The 19,915-nt window shown below is 30.6% G+C and overlaps 5 protein-coding genes across 17 annotated transcripts in view; 2 read left to right on the top strand and 3 right to left on the bottom strand.

Moving 5' to 3' along the window:
• LOC124431795 (lachesin-like) overlaps positions 1 to 6,782 on the top strand; it is a 102,076-nt gene extending 95,294 nt beyond the window's left edge. For all 12 annotated transcript variants that reach the window (XM_046980081.1, XM_046980083.1, XM_046980085.1 and 9 more), the window contains 5 exons: positions 2,421 to 2,607; positions 3,591 to 3,722; positions 4,790 to 4,909; positions 5,609 to 5,779; positions 6,234 to 6,782. In XM_046980081.1, the coding sequence (XP_046836037.1) occupies positions 2,421 to 2,607; positions 3,591 to 3,722; positions 4,790 to 4,909; positions 5,609 to 5,779; positions 6,234 to 6,601 (978 nt within the window). In that variant the 3' untranslated portion in view covers positions 6,602 to 6,782. The remainder of the gene's footprint in view (positions 1 to 2,420; positions 2,608 to 3,590; positions 3,723 to 4,789; positions 4,910 to 5,608; positions 5,780 to 6,233) is intronic.
• Positions 6,783 to 11,335: 4,553 nt separating this feature from the next.
• Positions 11,336 to 13,803, bottom strand: LOC124431606 (probable ATP-dependent RNA helicase Dbp73D). The gene is made up of 6 exons (XM_046979700.1): positions 13,667 to 13,803; positions 13,085 to 13,450; positions 12,777 to 12,989; positions 12,469 to 12,679; positions 11,901 to 12,335; positions 11,336 to 11,722 (listed from the first exon to the last, which is right to left on the bottom strand). The coding sequence occupies exons 2-6, from the start codon at positions 13,431 to 13,433 to the stop codon at positions 11,350 to 11,352; spliced, it is 1,581 nt and encodes a 526-aa protein (XP_046835656.1). The 5' UTR covers positions 13,434 to 13,450; positions 13,667 to 13,803; the 3' UTR covers positions 11,336 to 11,349.
• Positions 13,804 to 13,967: 164 nt separating this feature from the next.
• Positions 13,968 to 15,422, bottom strand: LOC124431607 (replication termination factor 2). Its single transcript, XM_046979701.1, has 3 exons — positions 15,238 to 15,422; positions 14,667 to 15,050; positions 13,968 to 14,555 (listed from the first exon to the last, which is right to left on the bottom strand). Exons 1-3 carry the CDS (start codon positions 15,304 to 15,306, stop codon positions 14,151 to 14,153), a joined length of 858 nt encoding a protein of 285 aa, XP_046835657.1. The 5' UTR covers positions 15,307 to 15,422; the 3' UTR covers positions 13,968 to 14,150.
• A 72-nt stretch (positions 15,423 to 15,494) lies between these two features.
• Positions 15,495 to 16,712, top strand: LOC124431609 (ADP-ribosylation factor-like protein 2). 2 transcript variants are annotated; one of them, XM_046979702.1, is made up of 3 exons: positions 15,495 to 15,648; positions 15,755 to 15,996; positions 16,080 to 16,712. In XM_046979702.1, exons 2-3 carry the CDS (start codon positions 15,932 to 15,934, stop codon positions 16,567 to 16,569), a joined length of 555 nt encoding a protein of 184 aa, XP_046835658.1. In that variant the 5' UTR covers positions 15,495 to 15,648; positions 15,755 to 15,931; the 3' UTR covers positions 16,570 to 16,712. The 2 variants fall into 2 exon arrangements, with proteins under 2 accessions (XP_046835658.1, XP_046835659.1); XM_046979703.1 differs by having other exon boundaries at positions 15,495 to 15,682.
• An 84-nt stretch (positions 16,713 to 16,796) lies between these two features.
• Positions 16,797 to 18,702, bottom strand: LOC124431846 (leucine-rich repeat-containing protein 74B-like). Its single transcript, XM_046980188.1, has 5 exons — positions 18,421 to 18,702; positions 17,847 to 18,351; positions 17,335 to 17,748; positions 16,975 to 17,234; positions 16,797 to 16,871 (listed from the first exon to the last, which is right to left on the bottom strand). The coding sequence occupies exons 1-5, from the start codon at positions 18,700 to 18,702 to the stop codon at positions 16,797 to 16,799; spliced, it is 1,536 nt and encodes a 511-aa protein (XP_046836144.1).
• Between the last annotated feature and the right edge of the window lie 1,213 nt (positions 18,703 to 19,915).

Raw genomic sequence — 19,915 nt, 5'->3', positions numbered from 1 at the left:
TTTCTATGATCATTTCTAGAAAAATATTTTTTACGATTCTTTCAACTTATTCATTGCTATCGTAAATATTAAAAACATATGCACTTTTCAAAGTAGCAAAAAAAAAAAAAAAAAAAAAGATAAGAAAGGATAGACCATCAGTAAAAGTTACAACGCACGCTGATATTGTCACTGTTCTGAAATTTCATGATGAAGCCTGTATCGTAACTTTTTAATATCCGCCTTCCTTTACTTCGCCATTATTTTTCCTTATAACCGTTCGTCGAATGTTCGTTACAGAAGGCACGTTATGCCGAGTGAAAGAAAAGGAAATACGAAACTTTTACGGTCGAAGAAGAATAAAGGAAATAGGTGGCCCAAAAGGGTGTACTTTAAGGATAAAACTTTAAGCGAGTACAATAATTATGTAGATTACAAAAGAAATATATATATATATACAATGTAAAATTTTATATGAGAAACATCGTCCTATAATTTTTAAAAGACTTTTAGTTATTTACGAAAAGTGGATAATAATGGATGATAAAAAAAAAAAAAAAAAAAAAATAAAAAAGATTAAAAATAAAAAAGAAAGAAAAAGGAAAAGAATGATCTTTTCGTATATCGACTGATTCCTAATTATCTAATATTCATTTTATTTAAAACATATTTGCTGTTATAAATAGAATAATAAAGAAAGATGTATCGCAAATGTAGAAGTTCTCAAAAGAATTGTTAAACATTCTACCACTTGTCTTCGTCCTCGAATTTGCCTGATTTGACATTTTTTAATATGGTTTCCCACAACGCGAAGGATCCCTCGATCTATAAGGTAGACCAGCGTATATGGAGCCCTAACCACTTTCTCTCTCTCTCTCTCTCTCTCTCTCTCTCTCTCTCTCTCTCTCTCTCTCTTCTAGAATATAAGTGGATCGAATTGGAATTTTATTAAGTGTATGCGTCGGCTTTCGTCTCACCATCGGCCAAGTCGGCTTTTAAGAGACTTTTAGAAGCAAGAGCAAGGGGGAATCGAGAACCCTCGATTACCGTACGTACGACTACGCGGAAGCTGCATTATATGGAAGGGCTGGTGAGACGTAGGAAGGGTGTTAAATGGTTTCCCGTTGGCTCCTTCCTTTCTTCTACCGGGGAACGAATTATTCTCGCATCGATGCCCGTTATACCCCGGTATAACTAACAACTAAGTCGCTAAATTCCTCCCTCCATCCCTTCTTCCATCATCTAATTTCTATTTACACGGGTAATCGTAGAAATATTTCTTTATATGATAAAAAGAATAAATCAAATTTTTTAATTATTGATGAACAAAATTATCCATCATGGTTGATTTTGTTTCTTACGATAAATATAAAAATTCGCGCTAATTGTCGACCGTGACATTAAATAATGAAATTATAAAAAGAAAAATAAATAAATAAATAAAATGAAATAAAAAGGGAAAGAATAAATAAGAATGTTGCTTGTACTGCAAGTTCGTTTAAAGAGATGAACAAATATTTGCGATGACACTCTTTTGGCCGCAAGCGTAAAAGTTGGCAGTAGCTTTTACGAGTCTGGAAACGTATACATATGTGTAAGAACGGAGAGAAATAGAGAGAGAGAGAGAGAGAGAGAGAGAGAGAGAGAGAGAGAGAAAGTTGGACGATTTAGTGGTCGTAGGGCGGTACACACGTGTTCTACGGAATTCAATGCGACCGCTAAAGGAGGAAACCTTCCGATGCAATATACGACCACGCTACAGCGAGATAAAGGGCTTGTAAGAGACCTCGTTGTAGTTTACTATAAAAACGAGAGACGGAAAGGAGAAAGAGATGAGAACGAGTAAAAAAGAAATCTGGTGAAACGAACAAACAGAAAGAAAAGGAAAAAGATTAAAAAATAAAAATAAAAAATAATGTAGATGATAAAAGAAACAGAAACAAAGTCTGTTGGTGATGGTGGTGGTGGTGGTGGTGGTGGGGAGGAAGAACTAAAAAGAAAGAGAGAGAAAGGATATCATCGAGGATTCGAAAAATTCGCTCGGCTGACCGCGATTAAACGAGAACTCGATGAGAGGGGGCGGTGTAAGGGCGGGATAGAAAAATTTTGCAGATTTACGCAACGAGCTTCACGCTTGACTTATCATCGCGTTTCATTGAAATTGCTACGATTTCAATTTTCACTCGACAAAGTGAAATAATAAGGAAGAGAGAGAAAGGGAGAGAGAGAGAGAGGGGGGGGGGGATAAGAAATGTCGAGATATGAAAAGTAAATTATTCTATTTAAAAGATTTAATTTTTAAATAAATATTTAATTAATAATCGTATTTCATCTTGACTTTTTTCATTAAGAAAATTCAATATATTCGTAATGTTTATAAGTTTGTGAATGATTATGAACTATTACGTATTTTGAGATTTCAATTGATATTTTTAATTTAGATGGGCTACATGGAAGTAGTGATACCACCGGATATAATGGACGACGAATCAGCGAACGGTTTGGTGACACAGGAGGGTGGTAACTTGAGGCTTAGATGTATTGCAACGGGTCTTCCAAAACCAACGGTCAATTGGAAACGAGAAGATGGAAGGAAGATCGTACTTCGTGAAGATGGAAAAAAGCAAGGTACGATCTATCCTCGAATGCACTTTTTAATTATTCATTATTTTTCTGGCTTATTTCTTAAAATACATCCTTGAAAAGAAAATCGATCAAGTTGTTAACGAAAGAAAATATTTAATTAATTAATTCGTACATATTTACATCGGATGATCAATCTCACAACGAAAGTTAGCTCTGATATTGTTTATTAATATTCTTGATGATTAATAATACGTTTATCATGTGTTCCCATATTTCATAAACTTCGTTAAAAATTTAACCTAAGAACAATTTATTATTCTCGAAATTGTATTATCAAAGATATCACACGACGAATTTTCAACGTAACGAAACATAGAGGTGAGATTTTTTAAGAGAAAATTCAGGAAGGCAAGAAGAAGAAAGTTATTTTTCATTTCGAATACTCCAAACGTAGTAACCTTAGGTAACTTCTGCCTGGAGGAATTTACGGGAAGGCGTCCACCGTAAAACAATAGCGAAGCATCCGCGTGCGGCCTCGCTTCCGGCTTCCCGGACACTTCCGCACTTTCTTGTCTCTTGAAAGTCACTCGAATTTAGAGGAGCATAGTACTTGGTGTCGCTTGTGATATTTCAGATTTCTAGAATGCTTCTAGAGACTTTCAAGCTTCCCCTTCTTTAACTCTAAAAGAGTAATGCGAAGTGAAATTTAGAAAAAAGATTACCTTGGAACGAGCTTTCGTATTTCATTGTGTTCTCGTTGAAACGAAAGTAAAGAAATATTACATAAAATAAGATGGAAAAGAAAAAAATTAAAAGACTAAAGATAAAATAGAAAGGGATCGACTTATTTTTATCGAATGATAAAATGATCTCCTCGAAATATCGATTATTAACAACAAAGAGAGATCACGATTTAAAGATTAATTGTTATAAATAAAATGACGAGAATAGAGCAAAATATAATGAAGTTTTCTTTGTATCTTTTTTTTCTCTGGTTCACTTTGGTCTTCTCTTTCTCTTTACAGTTCTCGACACTTACGAGGGAGAAACTCTGGAGCTTACGGGAATTTTGCGACAAGAGATGGGGACGTATCTCTGTATAGCCAGCAGTAGTGTGCCACCAAGGGTCAGCAAACGTTACACCGTTTCTGTTCACTGTAGGTATCGCAGCCTGTGCAAACCGTCCATGCTACCATCACCTACTTGTCCCACCTGTTAATTAAACCAGCATCCCTTAACCGTGAATAAATTATTACCGTGGATGAAAGATCCTTCTCTTAACGTAAACAAAATTAGAAGATTATTTCACATTAATTTATATCGTAATAGATAGATATGACGTTTACATTATTATTTTATATAACAAGCAATCAATAATATTTTCAATCTAATATAATCCTATATAATATTTAGTAATAAATAATATAATGATTATATAATGTAATAGAATTTTTCGATGAAATTGATAAAAAAAAAAAAAAGAAAAAGAAAAAAAAAATAATCTTAAATAAATACCGATATGGTATGATATTAAAAGAAAAATTTGTTTAAATCGTCAATATACGAATTATACGATACTCAAGTATTAATTTCACAATAATGAGAATTCCATTTGTTAATCATTAATCAAACCGATTAAGTAACTAATTTAATCGTATTGTATGGTATACCATTGGCGTAATTAAAAGTTTAAGTGTTCATTTGCGATTGATAATTAAATATTCCAAATATAATCGTTAATTTAATTATTATTAAATGCTGTTCATAACATCCTCAACATTCCAATTACGAATTTTGGAACGCGATTTTAGATTTAATTTGACGTAGTATTAAAGCCGCATACGTCATTTTATGTGTGGAGAAAGAATAAATACATAAATAAATAACAATAAAAAAATAAAAGAAAAGAGAAGTACACAATTTCCTACGTGTAGAGTAAAAATCGATGATCGTGAAAGTATAGAAATAATTAAAGGAGCATGAAGAAAGAAAATGGTGACGTATGAATTATGTGACGTTTTAACATTGTCCTATAATTTTTATTACACCATTTCCAATATTTTGTAAATAAAATTTGTTTTACGCTTCTTTCCCTTTCATTTTTCTTTTCTTTTTTTTTTTTTTCCTTTCTTTTTTTTCACTTTGCTCTTATTTTCTTTTCTCTTCTCTTCTCTCCTCTCCTCTCTTCTCTTCTATTTTTATGAAACTCTTTCTTCTGATACAGTCAAACCAGTGATCAGAATACCCAATCAATTGGTGGGCGCTCCAGTTGACAGCGACGTCGTACTACAGTGCTACGTCGAGGCTTCGCCGCAAGCTATGAACACCTGGTACAGGGACTCAGGTGAGAGAAATGCCTAGTAATTGTCAATGCCGTTGGGGTGTTTCAACAGGATGACAGATAAAGGAGAATATAAATAGCAAGAGAGATAGAGATTGAGATAGATAGAGCGAGAGAGAGGGAGAGAGAGAAAGAGAGAAGGACAAGAAAAGAAATGTTTTAACTTGATAAAATTTTCATCATTGGTTTCGTCGTTATTATATTTTATATTATTAATTTATTCATTTCTAAAATCTTTTAATCTTTCTTTTATCTAACCTACGACGATGTCAATTGTTGCACTCTATAACTATCGTTTAACTTTAAATTATATATAAAACATAATTATTCCGACGATTGACGATTTCATTGAAATGAACGACGATTGTTCGTATTCATAAGGATAAACAGAATATTCTACCGGTCCTCTCTCTCTCTCTCTCTCTCTCTGTTTCTCATATACGTACGTACACACACACACACACACACACACACACACACACACACATATATATAGAACGTAGTTATAAATACAGACGGAGAGAAAGAGACAAACAAGAACATAAACGTATACTCTTACCTTCCCCTCTATCACGTCGTATTACACAGTACTTTCAACGACAAATCTACCTGCGGTATGACGTTACGCGTGCGAAATGAACGACGTGACGTATTCGGAAAGCTCTTGGCCAAATTAAAAGCGATGCAATATCACCGGTATAGGGGAAAAGCTGCCGACGAACGACAAATACACGATGTCGGAGGAGCAGTTGAGCGATTACTCGTGGCAGATGAATCTCACTGTCAAATCTCTCAAAAAGGGTGACTTTGGTGGATACGTCTGTTCAACGGTGAACGCCCTTGGAAATGCAGATGGATGTGTTCGTCTCCAAGGTACGTCGATTCGATCGATCGATATACTTTGACAATTCTATCGATATATCATTATCTTATCAATATGATTCCCAAGGAACGTTCACAAAAAATTCTGCAAGAGACAATACGTTCTACTCTCTTCTTTCTTTTCTTTTTTCTTCTTTTTTTTCTTTTTTCTTTTTTTTTTTTTTTTTTTTCATAGTGAAATAGTTAACAAATTGATCGAGCCATATCGAGAAGAAAAAATAAAGAAAATTTCTAAGCTCATCGTTGAAATCTGTAAACGAACAAATCTCGTACAATGTATTTTATGATACCATATGTATAATTGTTCTATTACTGATATTGCTTATACTTATTTTATTCGTTATTAATTTATTGAATTACGTAAAGTTAAGATTATGATTTTTATCTAAGGCATTAAAAGTGATTGATTTATTTTTTTCTTTTCTCATTTTCTTCTTCCCGACAGAGTTGCAACTCGTCGATAAGACGACGCCGAGCATTCTGATGAAGAATACGGAGACTAGACTACGAAAAAAACCGATCATAAAGGAAAAGAAAAAGATGAATGGTGGGAACAATAACAACAGACGAAAAGTTCATGCGATGGGCAGTTATGATACGGATTCGATAGGGAATGAAGATGACCTTGGAACAACGCAAATAATGGCCGGTAGTACTTTGCACGAAGGTGGCAAAACTGATCGGCCTTTGACCTTTCCCTCTGTCTCTCCGCCATGGATAGACGTTAACGCAGCGAGTTCTAGACAAGGTCCGATTATTCGAGACATTATTTTCCTTCTCCTTCTTTTGTTGAGGTTGACGAGCCTTTTTTAAAATGAAAAATCTCGTCAATTTGTACGAAGCCCATCGACGACGACGTGTGCTGTCCGTGTTGTGATCGAGATCAAAATGATTTTCTCTTGTGTATATATATATATATATATATTTTTTTTTTTTCGTATCTCTCCCGATACTCCTAAATTGTCATAATTATTCGTAAAATATGAGAAATTTTCTTTCGTTTTGTTTTATTTACTATTTCACATATTTCAATTTCAATTTAGATCATGCGATTTTATTTTTACATATATTTTACTTCTTTTCGTTCGCACTTTAATTCTTCGTTTTTATATTTTTTATTATTTGAAAATATAATATCGCGTTACGACAAAAGCTTTTCTTTCATTTGTTTTGGCATTATTGCGGCAGTAATGAGATTAAAATGAAAACGCACCGTGCGTATGCGACAATCCTACGATATCAAATAGAAATTTTTTCATTCTGACGGAATACGAATAAATACGTGACTGTAAATACACGAGCAATTCAAGTTCAAGCTGATGAAATATCAGAGACGAAAGAAAGTTTAATTTATTATTAGAATGAGAAGAATTTAATCTTCCTCGCACGGATTCTGTACTGTCCTCGATTTGTTATCACATGATTTCCCTTGAAAACATTTTAACTTGAATATTTATTTGATTTTTTAATACATTTATTTCTTTTATTTTATTTATCTCTCGTTAAGCGATGATTTCGATTATCACATAGAGTCGATATACTCTGTAAAATACGAAATAAGCAGAACGAGTACGAATATATAATTTTACAATTATTCTTTTATTTATCGTTTATGTTTTAACACGTACACATACGTATTTATCCACGTACATAAATATATCGGTAAAGTTTCTAAATGATCTAAGTAATATCATCGAGAAAATATTTCCTACGAAACAAATTTTCTACATTTTCTTATGAATTTATTTAACGATAGTTTTCATAAATTGCATCGGCTCTTTCGCAAATTAGCGTTCGATAGTTGCGTCGTTATAGATGTATAAATCATATTTCTTTGATAAGCTAATAATTAATAAAAATGGAAAGAGAAAAAAGAAAAAGAAGAGAGAGAGAGAGAGAGAGAGAGAGAGAAGAGTACAATACGGTGAAACTATCGTTACCGTATGAGGAAAAAAAAATTGAATTAAAATAAACAGAAAAAAAAAGAACAAGGTCTTCCTTCTAATCGATGTAATAAACATGAGGACGTAAATTTTTAGGTCCATTGAAAAAAAAAAATAAATAAATAAATAAATAAATAAACAAATAAAAAAAAAACAAAAAAGGAGCGAACACAAAGTAATTATGGTGCGACCAAAAACGAAAGGATTCTTTCGATAAAAAAATTCTGTAAATACGAAACTGTGAATGTATGTGAGTAGACTAACTTGGCTCTCGCGTGCCAGATATTAGTAGACCTATTTAGATAAACGGAAATATTTAAAATTGTAGATAACTTTCAGATGATAAGTGACAGGATATGTCGCTATTAATGTAAAATCGGATTCGTGATAAAGATCAGACGAGATACCGATGAAAATCGAAAGAGAAATGATTTGGCCATTTACAATATTATCATTGGATTTCTTTTCTTTTCTTTTCTTTTTTTTTTTCGTTTCTATTTTTCACTAGATCGCAGAGAAATTATAAATAACAAGTGAATACTTTTTCTTCTTTTTTTTCCTTACGAAAACTTAAAGTCATCATCATTAATTACTATTATTATCGTTATTATTATTCATCGTATTTCAATACTTTCTTACGAACAATATCGTATAATCAATAAAAATAATGTAGTCCGATGCTTATTAATAATTATATATAATTTTTATAATAATATTTCGTATATGAACAAAAGTATGCAGTAACCGTCTACGTAAAATTATGTCGTCTTCCATAATATTTTCTTAAAAAGGCCTCTATTGTAACGTGAAAATGAGAAAAGAAAAAAATAATAAAAAAGAAGAAGAAGACGAAGACGAAGAAGAAGAAGAAAGAAGAAAGTGAAAATGAACGTGGTTAACGATCGAGAAAAATAAAGTATGGCCGAACTTCACAAAGTCGGTACGTAAATTATTATTGATAGATAAACTGATCGAATTCTGATATTCTGTAGTCTCTGTGCGAAGAAGGAGAGGATACGACAATAAATAAAGTATGATAGATTCCCATCTGAATGAGAATATTTGTTTAATAAACTCACTGGAATCTTCCTACGATAATGTTATAATGACGAAAGAAAAAGAAAAAGGAAAAAAAAAAAAGCAAGAGAACAAGATAATGCGAGTATTAATTAATGGATTATCGTAGATTGTTGTAGAGATTTCAATTTATAATTTTATCTGTATTAAAATGACGGGTTTAGCCTTCAAGTGGCTCAAGGCGTTACAAATTTTTGGATCCCTCATTAAAATAAATTAATTATGCACAAAAAAATACATATATATGTATATATATATTTTTTTTTCTCTCGTTTCAATTTTTCATGCAAATGATGAAATAAGAAATACATTGATCAAAAATTCAATTATAATAAAAAATAATATCGAAATAAGAATTATATAACACGGCGAACAGAGGCATTAAATTAAATTTATTATATAATATAAATTTATATTGTTTCGTATGGGATTTTCCCCCCTTATTTTATGGAGTCCAAAACGGCCTATAGCACTAGCTGTGCGTAAATTCGCCACTGCCTATCTCGTCTTGAAAGTTCAATTTCATCGAATAGCATCTCCTACACATTGATAATATTTATATTGATCAACGTTAATATTTATCAAATTAAAAGAAAGCAGTCATCTTTTATAAAAAATATAAATCGTACTAATTCCAGGGAGTTTCATATGTATGTACTCTACAAATCTCTTATATATTCTTTTACTCATTCGTCGGTCACGGTTGATAATTATAAAAATAATCATTTAATTTATCTTTATACAATAATCAAATTCAAACGATTATGTTCAACTTCATAATTAATATATATGTAGATATATAAAGTTATTATAATTATTAATTATTTAATAAGACAATTAATTTTCTTTCTATTATACACTATTTCATCGCTATTATTAAATAGACAATATTATATGAGAAAAGGATCGCAATGGTGATACCGTGATCGACGATAAGTTTCAAAAAGGTCTTTGCACGACGGGTGTATGAATTATTAATTAAAACTAAAGAAGGATAATACATATACATGGCAACGAGACATATGAATCATATAGGACCACATTATATGTATGTACATACACACGTATAAACATTAACGAATCTATTCGTGTAAATAATACAAAATTCAATGTTGACTCTGTCGATAGGAAACGTTAATGAAGAATAACGAATGATGAATAAAATAACACTTTTTATTAATTAATGAAAAGCGTTCGCATCGTTCGTTGTCAAATTTGAATTAGATTTTGTATAACGCGATTAATGAAATGAACATTCAATCTATACATACATATATTATAATAAAAGTGTAACATATGCGACGGATGCGAGAAAACGTATGATGATTCGATTCGCTATAAAAACGTATATATCGTTCGGGCATGTATGTACGTATCTTAAAAGAATATAAATTCAATGTGAATCCTGTGCATACGAGCGTGATATTCCTCTCGCTGCTGGAGTTATTGAGCTTTCGGGGATAACTTGGTCGCTTTTTCGTTACCTTTGCCTTTTCGAAAAATAATAAGAAAGAAAGAAAGAAAAAGAAAGAAGAAAGAAAGGATAGATTTGTCTGCAAGAACTCCAAATGGATGAACGAGGATATCGATTGTTATTGTTATTGATTTCGTTTCGTAATGAAAAAATCAAAAAAAAAAAAAGAAAAAAAAAAGGAAAGAGAAAAGAAAAAAAATGGAAAATGGTGTATAAAATTAGAGAAAACAAATTTGAAAGAATTACGTAGAAAAAGAAAATGTGTGTTATTTTAAAAGATATTTATAAAAAAAGGGCAAGGGAGAGAGAGAGAGAGAGAGAGAGACGACGACGACGACGACGACGACGACAAAAAAGAAATGAAATTTCAACGAATAAATTTTTCCTATTCTTTAACCGATTAATACAACGAGTTTAATATACAAACCCCGACAGCTTAAGACATGCTTTAAATTGAAATGATAAACCTGCACTATTCCAAATTATTATTGTATGCTGTGTCTATCTCCGTGCGAAACGAAACATAAATCTGATAAAATGAAGATCCATTGATTTGCGAAAAAAAAGAACAAGATTTATTTTCATTCATAATTTGGTGAAACATTTCGAACTGTTTATTTTTATTTTATTTTATTTCGTTAATAATTAGTTTCTAATTTTTTTTTTTTTTTTTTTATTTTCCTTTTTATCACAAAGATGTGACAATTATCGTCGTTCTTTGAGCAGTGAAGTTACACACAGCAATAATAGTAATAAAATTGCGTCTGTGTCGTTATTCGATAAATGATCATTTTTATCTTTTATAAATTAAAATTGTGAATATATCTGCCTTCGACGAAATAAAGCCGTGGGAGTAATAATTAGTAAACAATTTGAAGATATCTCAGCTGCTCATAGAGTTATTTGCGGTAGGGTATAAGCATGATGTACGATACTATTAACTTCAGACAATAAAATGTTATTATCGATGTTACCCTATCAATTGTATTTACGGCGTTATTCGACCTATTTTATTGCAGGAGATTACTTTTTGGAGGTATACAAACAGAGAAATCAAGATATAAACATTATTTATTTTTCTTTTCTTGATTGTATTTCCGTTTTTTTCCTTTTATTCGATTCAAAGTAATGACCTTTTCTTCCTCCAAGAGATCTTTTAATTTAGTAAGATGATTCTGATAATCTAACGTATCCGCGATATCCTTTAATTCCATTTGTTTCACTTTTGGTAATGTTTTGTGAACAGAACTCAACATCTGTTTAAATATTCCTATTTGATTGTGTGTAAGAATAGACATTGCAACACCAGATTTCCCCGCACGTCCTGTTCTTCCAGCTCTATGTATATATCCTTTAATATGCTTTGGAAGATCATACGATACGACTAATTGAATATTTGGTATATCTATGCCTCTAGCTAATGCATCTGTACTAACAAGACTAAAAAAGAGAGGAAAAAAAGAAAGAAAACATGAAATACATACATTTATCGTAATAATATTTTATAATTAAAATTAATCATCGATAACTACACACACATATATATATATATATATATATATATATATATATATATATATATTAATATAGTATGCATATATTGTTTGCACATACTTACACGTTAATTTCATTTAAAGCAAATTTATTGAGAATCTCCTCACGTTGCTTGGCTACGATTCTGCTAGAAAGTTCTCTAACAACGACATTATTCTTGGATAAAAGTAATTGCAATAGTAATGATAATCTGTGTGCCGATTCAATAGAATTAGTAAATACCAAAGTCTTAGGAATAGTATTCTTTCGTACTAAAACTTGATAAAGTGCGATCGGTTTAAATTCTGGGGAACACTCGACTGCACGTTCTTTTAATTCTTCAGGACTCGTGTAACGTCCTACAAAATTCCCTATTTCCTCATCCAAATTTACATCAGTATCTTTATCAGAAACTATTACCGATGTAAAGAGTATCGGTTGAAAGAGTCTAAATTGATGAAGTTTCTGTGGATCTTGCGACAAAGTTGCGCTGAACAATAATTTTTGCGCAAATGGAGGACTGTAATTGAAACATACAATAATTTTTAAATGTTGTATAAACTAATATACATGTATATAAATATATATATATATATATGTATATCGTTAAATATATTGAAAGATATATCGTTAATAAGATCATACGATAATACCTTGAAGATAAATTTTCCAAAGTTAATGGCGGTGCACCTGAGTGAGGTTCAGGAATATACTGTAACCACTCAGTTGCACGATCTGCTTCATCTATAACGAGATAACGAAGAGATTCTAAGGAAAAGCCAGGAGTTTTTAATATGTGATCAATTAAACGACCTGGCGTAGCAATCAATATATCTACTCTACTTATATACTCATCAGAAAGAGCTGTAAAAAAGAAAAGAAAGAAGAGAAATGTAGATTCTTCATTTTATATTAAAATTTATCATTGAAAGAAAATTTGTTTAAAAAAAAAATTCCTTACTTTTCCTTATTATATTACTTTGTTCCTGTTCAAAAGATGAGGCACCCGTAATCAAACCTGCTTTTAAATTTGTATAAGATGTATAAGTGACCACAACTTTGTGAACTTGTACAGCCAGTTCTTGCACTGGAACTACGATTAAGCAACGTATTTTTGGTACTAACCTAAATTGCAATTGTTGTACAATCGGTAATACATATGCCAAGGTTTTACCTAAAACATAAAATTATTATATTACAATATATACTTTTATTACGGAAAAAGAAAAGGAAAAATTATTTATACGATATTCAACAAATAATTCTTACCACTGCCTGTTGGTGCAGAAGCACAAATGTCTCGTGGCCACCATCCTAATTTTCTATCCTCCTCGGATTTCGATAACCAAGCTAATATACTAGCTTGAATCGGAAATAATTTATCGATTCCATTTGCCTTTAAAATTTCAATGAGTTGTGAGTCTAATAAATCCACTTCATCCAATGTTGGACCACTATTTAAATCAGCAGATATTTTTTCTGGATCCGCTAACCAATTTGGCAATACTCTTTTAACTTCACGTTTTTTCTTGTGACTTTTAGAACCTAAGACCAAAAAATCTGTTTTTGTACTTTCTACGTCTTTTACTTTCTCGTCTGTCATTATTTCATTAGCCATATTTTTCCGATTAATATCTATAAAGAAAAAATTGTTTTAAAAATTATATCGAATAATATAAGAAATTGAAACTAATAACGCTTGTATAAACAATTATTATAGGTTATGTGTCGTACGCCTTTTTGTTATCATTTGTATAAGGAAATATTCTATATGAAAAGAATAAAAAAAAAAAAGGACGAAATTTATGATCTTGACGTATAAAAATATAAAACATTGACATTGTTCCTTACGTTTCTTATAACTTTAATACAAAAGATAAAACACGTGCTTCGTACTGTTTTTGTATTTTCGCTGTCATTTTTCACTGAATGATACCTAAGTGCACTCTACCGGCTAAAGTACGAAACATAAATTACAACTCTGTGCCAATAAAAAACGTCATGTTACATTAAATAATTTTGTAAGCACTTATTATTATTATACAGTTAAGAAATTTAGAATTACAAGTAACAAAAATTATTTTTCTCTTAAATAACTGACAAGTCATAAATAAATTCGTGGCCAGATATATAAAAAAAAAAAAGTTTCATGAAAATTTTAATAAATACTTTATTACTTTTTGTACATTATAATTTTCTCATTATTTCACATTTCGAATTACCATTTTCAACAATGGTAATAAAATTAACTAAAGCTATTACTTAAGTACATGAATTAGAGGATATAAAGTATATTTAAAGGAAAATCTTAATAAGTAATTTTAATAAAATTAATCTAATTATAAAATGGATTGTATGTAATCCAATGTGCCCTATCTTGATCCACAGCAGATTTATGACTTGTGAATATACTTTTGAAAACTTCAGATGCTTTAGGATCTTTTGCAACACTATAACTCTCTTTAGCTTTTCTATATGCAGGATCTTCTGCTTCATTCCTATTTATGTTTTTCTTAGTTATAGTGGGTTTTTCCTCCTTTTTAATTTTCTTTTTTGGTACTTCATCCTTTTCATTAGCTTCTGTCGAGGTACTTTCATTATTTTTCTTCTTCTTCTTCAATGATTTTTGTGCAATTTTTCGTGCACTTAAACGTTCTTCCATTAATTTAAGATCATCGCCATCTGCATTTAATATAACAATATCCGCTTCCGTAAAAGATTCCTGACATCTATGGCATATCTATGAGAAAAAGAATTTTGTCAATAATTATAAATATAAGAACAGATTACATTCTAAAGTATTTCTAAATACATCTAAAGTAAAAAAAAAAGGAATTTACACATTACTTACAGAGGTTTTTACTTCTTTGAGAGCACGTTCACTCATGACACAGCCGCATGTCCACAAGAAACAAAACTTGTACTTTCCATTCATTTCCAATCCAATAACTGGACAGATATATGGACTCTTTCCACCATCCACATAACAATCTCCTTTTTCTGCTTTGTTACCATTAAATGCTGGATTAGGAGTAAGATTGAGATTCTTTATATCCTTTAAATTTTTTATATGTGCTGCTGATTCTGGAAGTGTATCTCGATCAAGAAGTCCTTCCAAAACTGATTCCTTGCTATAAAGACGTCCTAATCCACAAGCTACAACGGGTGGTTGTAGAGGCAATTGTCGTATAGTACAATGTTTCCATCTGAAGGCTAACTCGGCGTCTTTGTCTTTCTGCAAAATTTTCAAAACATATATTTTATTGAACAAAAAAAAAAAAAAATACATGTAAGATTTTACATCACATAACTTCAATTTAATTATTGCAATATAATGATATTAACATATTCTCAATTGTTTCTTCAAAATTAAATCTTTTTGGTTATCTAATATATACACGTAACATTTTCTATGTACTTACTTGTTCTGGCTTCTTTTTTATTCTCACAAGTTCGTCTCTACGAGGAATCGTTCCACCATCACAACCCATCGTGTAAAATATATAATATTTTCGATAAAAATTAATTATCGTTTGAGAAAAGAAAATAAAAACTTCCAAAGTACTCGATGAAGACGAAAATAATTTCACTTTATTACTTAGTGAATCACTGTTGCCAACGTCAATTCATAAATATCATCATAAATTTGTACTAGTGCATCAGTGTTACCAATCTTAGTTCATAAATATCGTCAGAACTTCATTTAAAAGTAAAGAATTATTAAATATTGTTACAAAAGATAATCTACAGAGAATAGAAAACCTCATAAAAAAAAAAAAACTAATGAAAATTTTCTATTTAGATTTTAAATTATTCGTGACTATAAACAAAAGGTACATATTTTGGAAAATCATAATTGTCAAATTGGTATGCGTAAAGGTTATGTTGATTATTAGTTATTCTTCTTTTAAAAATCATTAAACGTGATTATTTTTCCAGGACGTATAATCGAATTAGATTTTGAGTCGTTGATGAACCAATTGATAAATAAAAAGAATTGTATGAATAACAAAATATAATATTTATGTAATAGTGTGCTCGAATAAAGAGGTGCGTTGAACGAATGATCGACACAGAAAAATTTTATTCCGTTTGTATGTAAAGACTTTCACAAGGATGGGTTTATTAACGGTGTTGAAGAAATTGAAGCAGAAAGAAAAAGAAATGAGAATTCTAATGTTGTTAGTACGACATTACAAATTTATTATATTTTTCATAATTAGAAATTAATACTTAAATTTTTAAAATGAAAATAATATTTCAGAGGATTGGACAATGCAGGTAAAACCACAGTTCTAAAAAGAATAAATGGAGAACCTATTGATACTATATCTCCAACCCTTGGTTTTAATATAAAAACTTTAGAACATCGTGGTTATAAACTGAATGTATGGGATGTGGGTGGACAAAAATCATTACGATCATATTGGAGGAATTATTTTGAATCTACCGATGGACTTATATGGGTAATTGACAGTGCAGATCGTAGAAGATTAGAAGATTGTAAAGTAGAATTGTACAAATTATTGCAAGAAGAAAGATTAGAAGGGGCAAGTCTTTTGATATTTGCCAATAAACAAGATTTACCTGGAGCGCTATCAGCATCGGACATTGCTGAAATTTTGGAATTACCTAATATAAAAACGCATCACTGGCAGATATATAAATGTTCTGCTGTGACGGGAGAAAATTTAGTGGAGGGTATTAATTGGATTATCAGTGATATTGCAGCTAGAATATTTTATATTGATTAAATTTATCCTTATCCTGTGTTTAATTTATTATAGAAATGCAAATATTGCTCAAAATAAAATCTAGTAAAGTAATTCGCAAAAGAAAAGAAAATATCTACACACACACACACACACACAAAATAAATTTCTTGTTATTTCATTCACTGGCTCTTTTAATATGCTTTATTAAAAAATTATCAATATTTTTGTATATTTAATGGATTAGCTGTGTGTAATCATTGATATTTTTAGTAATACCCTTCATAGAAGTCATCAATTATGTATTCTTCAACTTCATCTGCCATTTCTTTTGGATCAGGATACTTTATGTGATCATAAATAAAGTAAGATATGTGATTATAATATATCAAACATACATATATACATGTATAATGATTATGCAGATTCTTAATCTTTTAAACTGACCTTAACTTCTTCTTTATGTTCTCGTTTTACTTCTGGCTTTTCAGGTTCTTCTATTTTGACTAAATCTTCTTCCTGTTCTTTGCGCGCTTTTGATGGCTTGACTGGAGGAGGTTTCGTATCTGGAAATTCTTCTAAATAGACAGCTTTTAGAAGTCCTTGATCAACAGTTTTTTTTGGTCCAAGGAAAGCCATTATAATTTCTTTAATAAGTGATTTAGATAATTTCAATTTAAATTCACTTATTAATCTTCTAAATTGCCCTATAATAACATTCATTATAAATTTCATAATATTTTATATATTTTAATATTGTTTTAAAAATATGTACATGTAGATGTATTATAATTTTGTAACTTATACCTCGACTTATTGGATTATCACTTAAAGATAATACAAAATGTCCAAAGTTTCTTCTAAGTTTCTTTTTTTTTTGTGCCATTGCTTCATAGTTAGCTCTTCTTAATAAAATTTTCATAACATTTGGTCCTATTAATATGTAATTACTTAAAATACCACCTAATACGATTTGTAACCATGGCCTTTCATTTTCTATTATTTCTAATTCCGGTAGAATAGTTTTGTCTGCCCAGACATTTTCTAAATTTAAAAGGCGTAGACCACTTTCTGGCGAATTTTTCGGATTAATCGATGAAATCAAGATAAAAGCACCTTCCGCTTCTAAAGGATTGTTTCCTAGATATAATTCTTGTAATATGCTATTTCTTGATAGAGATTTCGAAATGTTTGCAGCATCAAATTTCGTGAACATGTTATCTTCGAATTAAAAAGAAAAGGAAAAAAAAAAAAGAAGAAGCAATTATAATAAAATTTAAATTTAAAGTAACGTCGACGACTCGTATAAATTATCTCACTACTTAGATCCAATATTTCTAGATGCGAAATTCTCAAAACAATTGTTAAATATTTAACGCATTCTGTACCGATCCCGTTCCACGATAAATTTAAACCAATCAATGTACGATTTTTCGATAATACACTGGTCAAAGCTTTCCAAGTATGCTCATCGAACAACGAATTCCAAGATAAATCCAACCACTTAATCGATCTAGAATTCATTATGAGGTAACAAAGATGTTCGGTACAAGTTTTGTTTAAATTGTTATTCGCTAAAAAAAGTTCCTCCAAGCTTTCATTATTTTCTATAGCGAATGCCAATACTTCTAATCCTTTGTCCTCGATGTTGCAAGAATTAAGATTGAGAGTGATCAAGGACGATGTAATCGATATACCATTGCAAAGTTCTTTCATACCCTCAGGACCAATTCGACACTTAGACAAAATTAAACTGATTATCATGGTACTTTTTTGCATCAATTCACCCAAATAATAACAAGCACTTTTAGTCAACCAATTGTCCTACGAAGTTATCACGTATTACAATATTTAAATAATATGAGTGACTATCAAACGAAATTGTTAAAATACCGTAAGATCTATCGTATGAACGGAATCATTATTTTTTAGAACATGGCAAATTATTTCGACGATACGTGGATCGATGCCGTAATATCGTAAATTGATGCATTCCGTTTGCAACATATCGTTGATCGTATGTATCACTTTTAAACCTTTCCTCTTTACAAGCTCGTCAAATTTATATATGCCATTTTCCATAAAAGTATCTTGAGTATCGACAGTCCATAATGCCGGTCCTATACCAGGATCATGTGGGATGGAAAAGACAGTATACAGATTCGATAATATCATTTGCGAATCACTGATATCGATCTCTTTCAAGCAAAGATGAATCGAAGATTCGCTGGGTAAACTTTTCAAAGCATCGTCCACTTCTTCAGGAGTAATCAAAGTTTCCACCGAAACATCGACGTACTTTTTTCGATCGATCTAAAACAAATCCTCAATTTTCTAATTAAATATAATCACCAGTTAAATATTAAATTAAGAAACATAAGCGATTCTATAGTATTACTCGCGACCAATTTAATTAAAGTTACCAAATTTAAGTTACACCGAGTAATTTTGATAAACGCTTCTTCTCCTTCTTCTTCATTTTTTCATCTTCAGTTCTCAATTTATCTCGTTCATCGTAATCATCTAAAATATCGGAATCATCGCTGGAAAGATCGGAATAATCATATTCCTCGAATATCTCAATAGCCTCTTCTTCGTACTCCCACGTTTCGTAATCATATTCCGGATCGTAAAGTTTTTTCATTGAGTTTTTCATATATTGCTATAGCGTATTCATGTTTTCTTATAATTCAATATTTTTTATTACATATATATATAGTATACGCACGTACCTGTGTACTGTTCATCTTGACAATTAATTTAGAAATAGCCAAATTATCGAAATTACATGGGTTATAATTTCATCGAATTTATTCAAACTTTATTCAGTTTGGCACGAATATAATGTTGAAATAAACAATCTCCTAACGAAATCATGAATTTCCAATGTGCAGCGAATATCCTTGTGAAAAGATAAGAAAATCGATATTATTTCCGATATATGATAAATGTAAATAACAAAATTATTGTCGACCAGTAAAACAGGGGATGTAATATTACCGACTGTATTAACGTTAGCTTCGAAGTTAAAGAAATATTTTTCCATTCTTATTATATTTGACGTTAACTTTAAAAAGATTATTGATTTCGAAAGAAACAAAATTATATGACAATTTATTAATTAATTGTTAAAACAAAAGAGGCTTGATGGAAGATGTTCGAGAGGAAAAAGAAAAAAAGAAAAAAAAAAAAAAGACAAGAAAAAAAAATCAAAGCATTGACGAAGGATTGTACTTTTTATTGAAACTCTTCATCGTCGTAAACTTATGCGAGAGAAGGGAAATAGAGGATGGAAGAGGGATAGGGAGGAGAGCTTATTTACACAATGTATTCGCTCGTTTCGTTTACTCGGCATCGTCATAGACGAGTGATCGATCACAATTCACAA

Source organism: Vespa crabro, chromosome 22, assembly GCF_910589235.1.
Source record: "Vespa crabro chromosome 22, iyVesCrab1.2, whole genome shotgun sequence".
Classification (NCBI taxonomy): domain Eukaryota; kingdom Metazoa; phylum Arthropoda; class Insecta; order Hymenoptera; family Vespidae; genus Vespa; species Vespa crabro.
The sequence above is the reverse complement of the archived record's forward strand: the minus strand, read 5'-3'. Positions and strand labels throughout refer to the sequence as shown.

Coding starts and splice junctions, on each gene's coding strand:
- LOC124431607 (XM_046979701.1), bottom strand. CDS start 15,306: ATGGGTTGTGATGGTGGAACGATTCCTCGTAGAGACGAACTTGTGAGA. Junction 15,051..15,237: donor TAAAAAAGAAGCCAGAACAA/GTAAGTACATAG, acceptor AAAATTTTGCAG/AAAGACAAAGACGCCGAGTT. Junction 14,556..14,666: donor TCAAAGAAGTAAAAACCTCT/GTAAGTAATGTG, acceptor TTTTTCTCATAG/ATATGCCATAGATGTCAGGA.
- LOC124431606 (XM_046979700.1), bottom strand. CDS start 13,433: ATGGCTAATGAAATAATGACAGACGAGAAAGTAAAAGACGTAGAAAGT. Junction 12,336..12,468: donor TTGGAAAATTTATCTTCAAG/GTATTATCGTAT, acceptor TTTCAATTACAG/TCCTCCATTTGCGCAAAAAT. Junction 11,723..11,900: donor GCTTTAAATGAAATTAACGT/GTAAGTATGTGC, acceptor TCTCTTTTTTAG/TCTTGTTAGTACAGATGCAT.
- LOC124431609 (XM_046979702.1), top strand. CDS start 15,932: ATGGGTTTATTAACGGTGTTGAAGAAATTGAAGCAGAAAGAAAAAGAA. Junction 15,997..16,079: donor GAAATGAGAATTCTAATGTT/GTTAGTACGACA, acceptor ATAATATTTCAG/AGGATTGGACAATGCAGGTA.
- LOC124431846 (XM_046980188.1), bottom strand. CDS start 18,702: ATGATATTATCGAATCTGTATACTGTCTTTTCCATCCCACATGATCCT. Junction 17,749..17,846: donor AGAAATATTGGATCTAAGTA/GTGAGATAATTT, acceptor TTTAATTCGAAG/ATAACATGTTCACGAAATTT. Junction 17,235..17,334: donor TGATAATCCAATAAGTCGAG/GTATAAGTTACA, acceptor ATGTTATTATAG/GGCAATTTAGAAGATTAATA.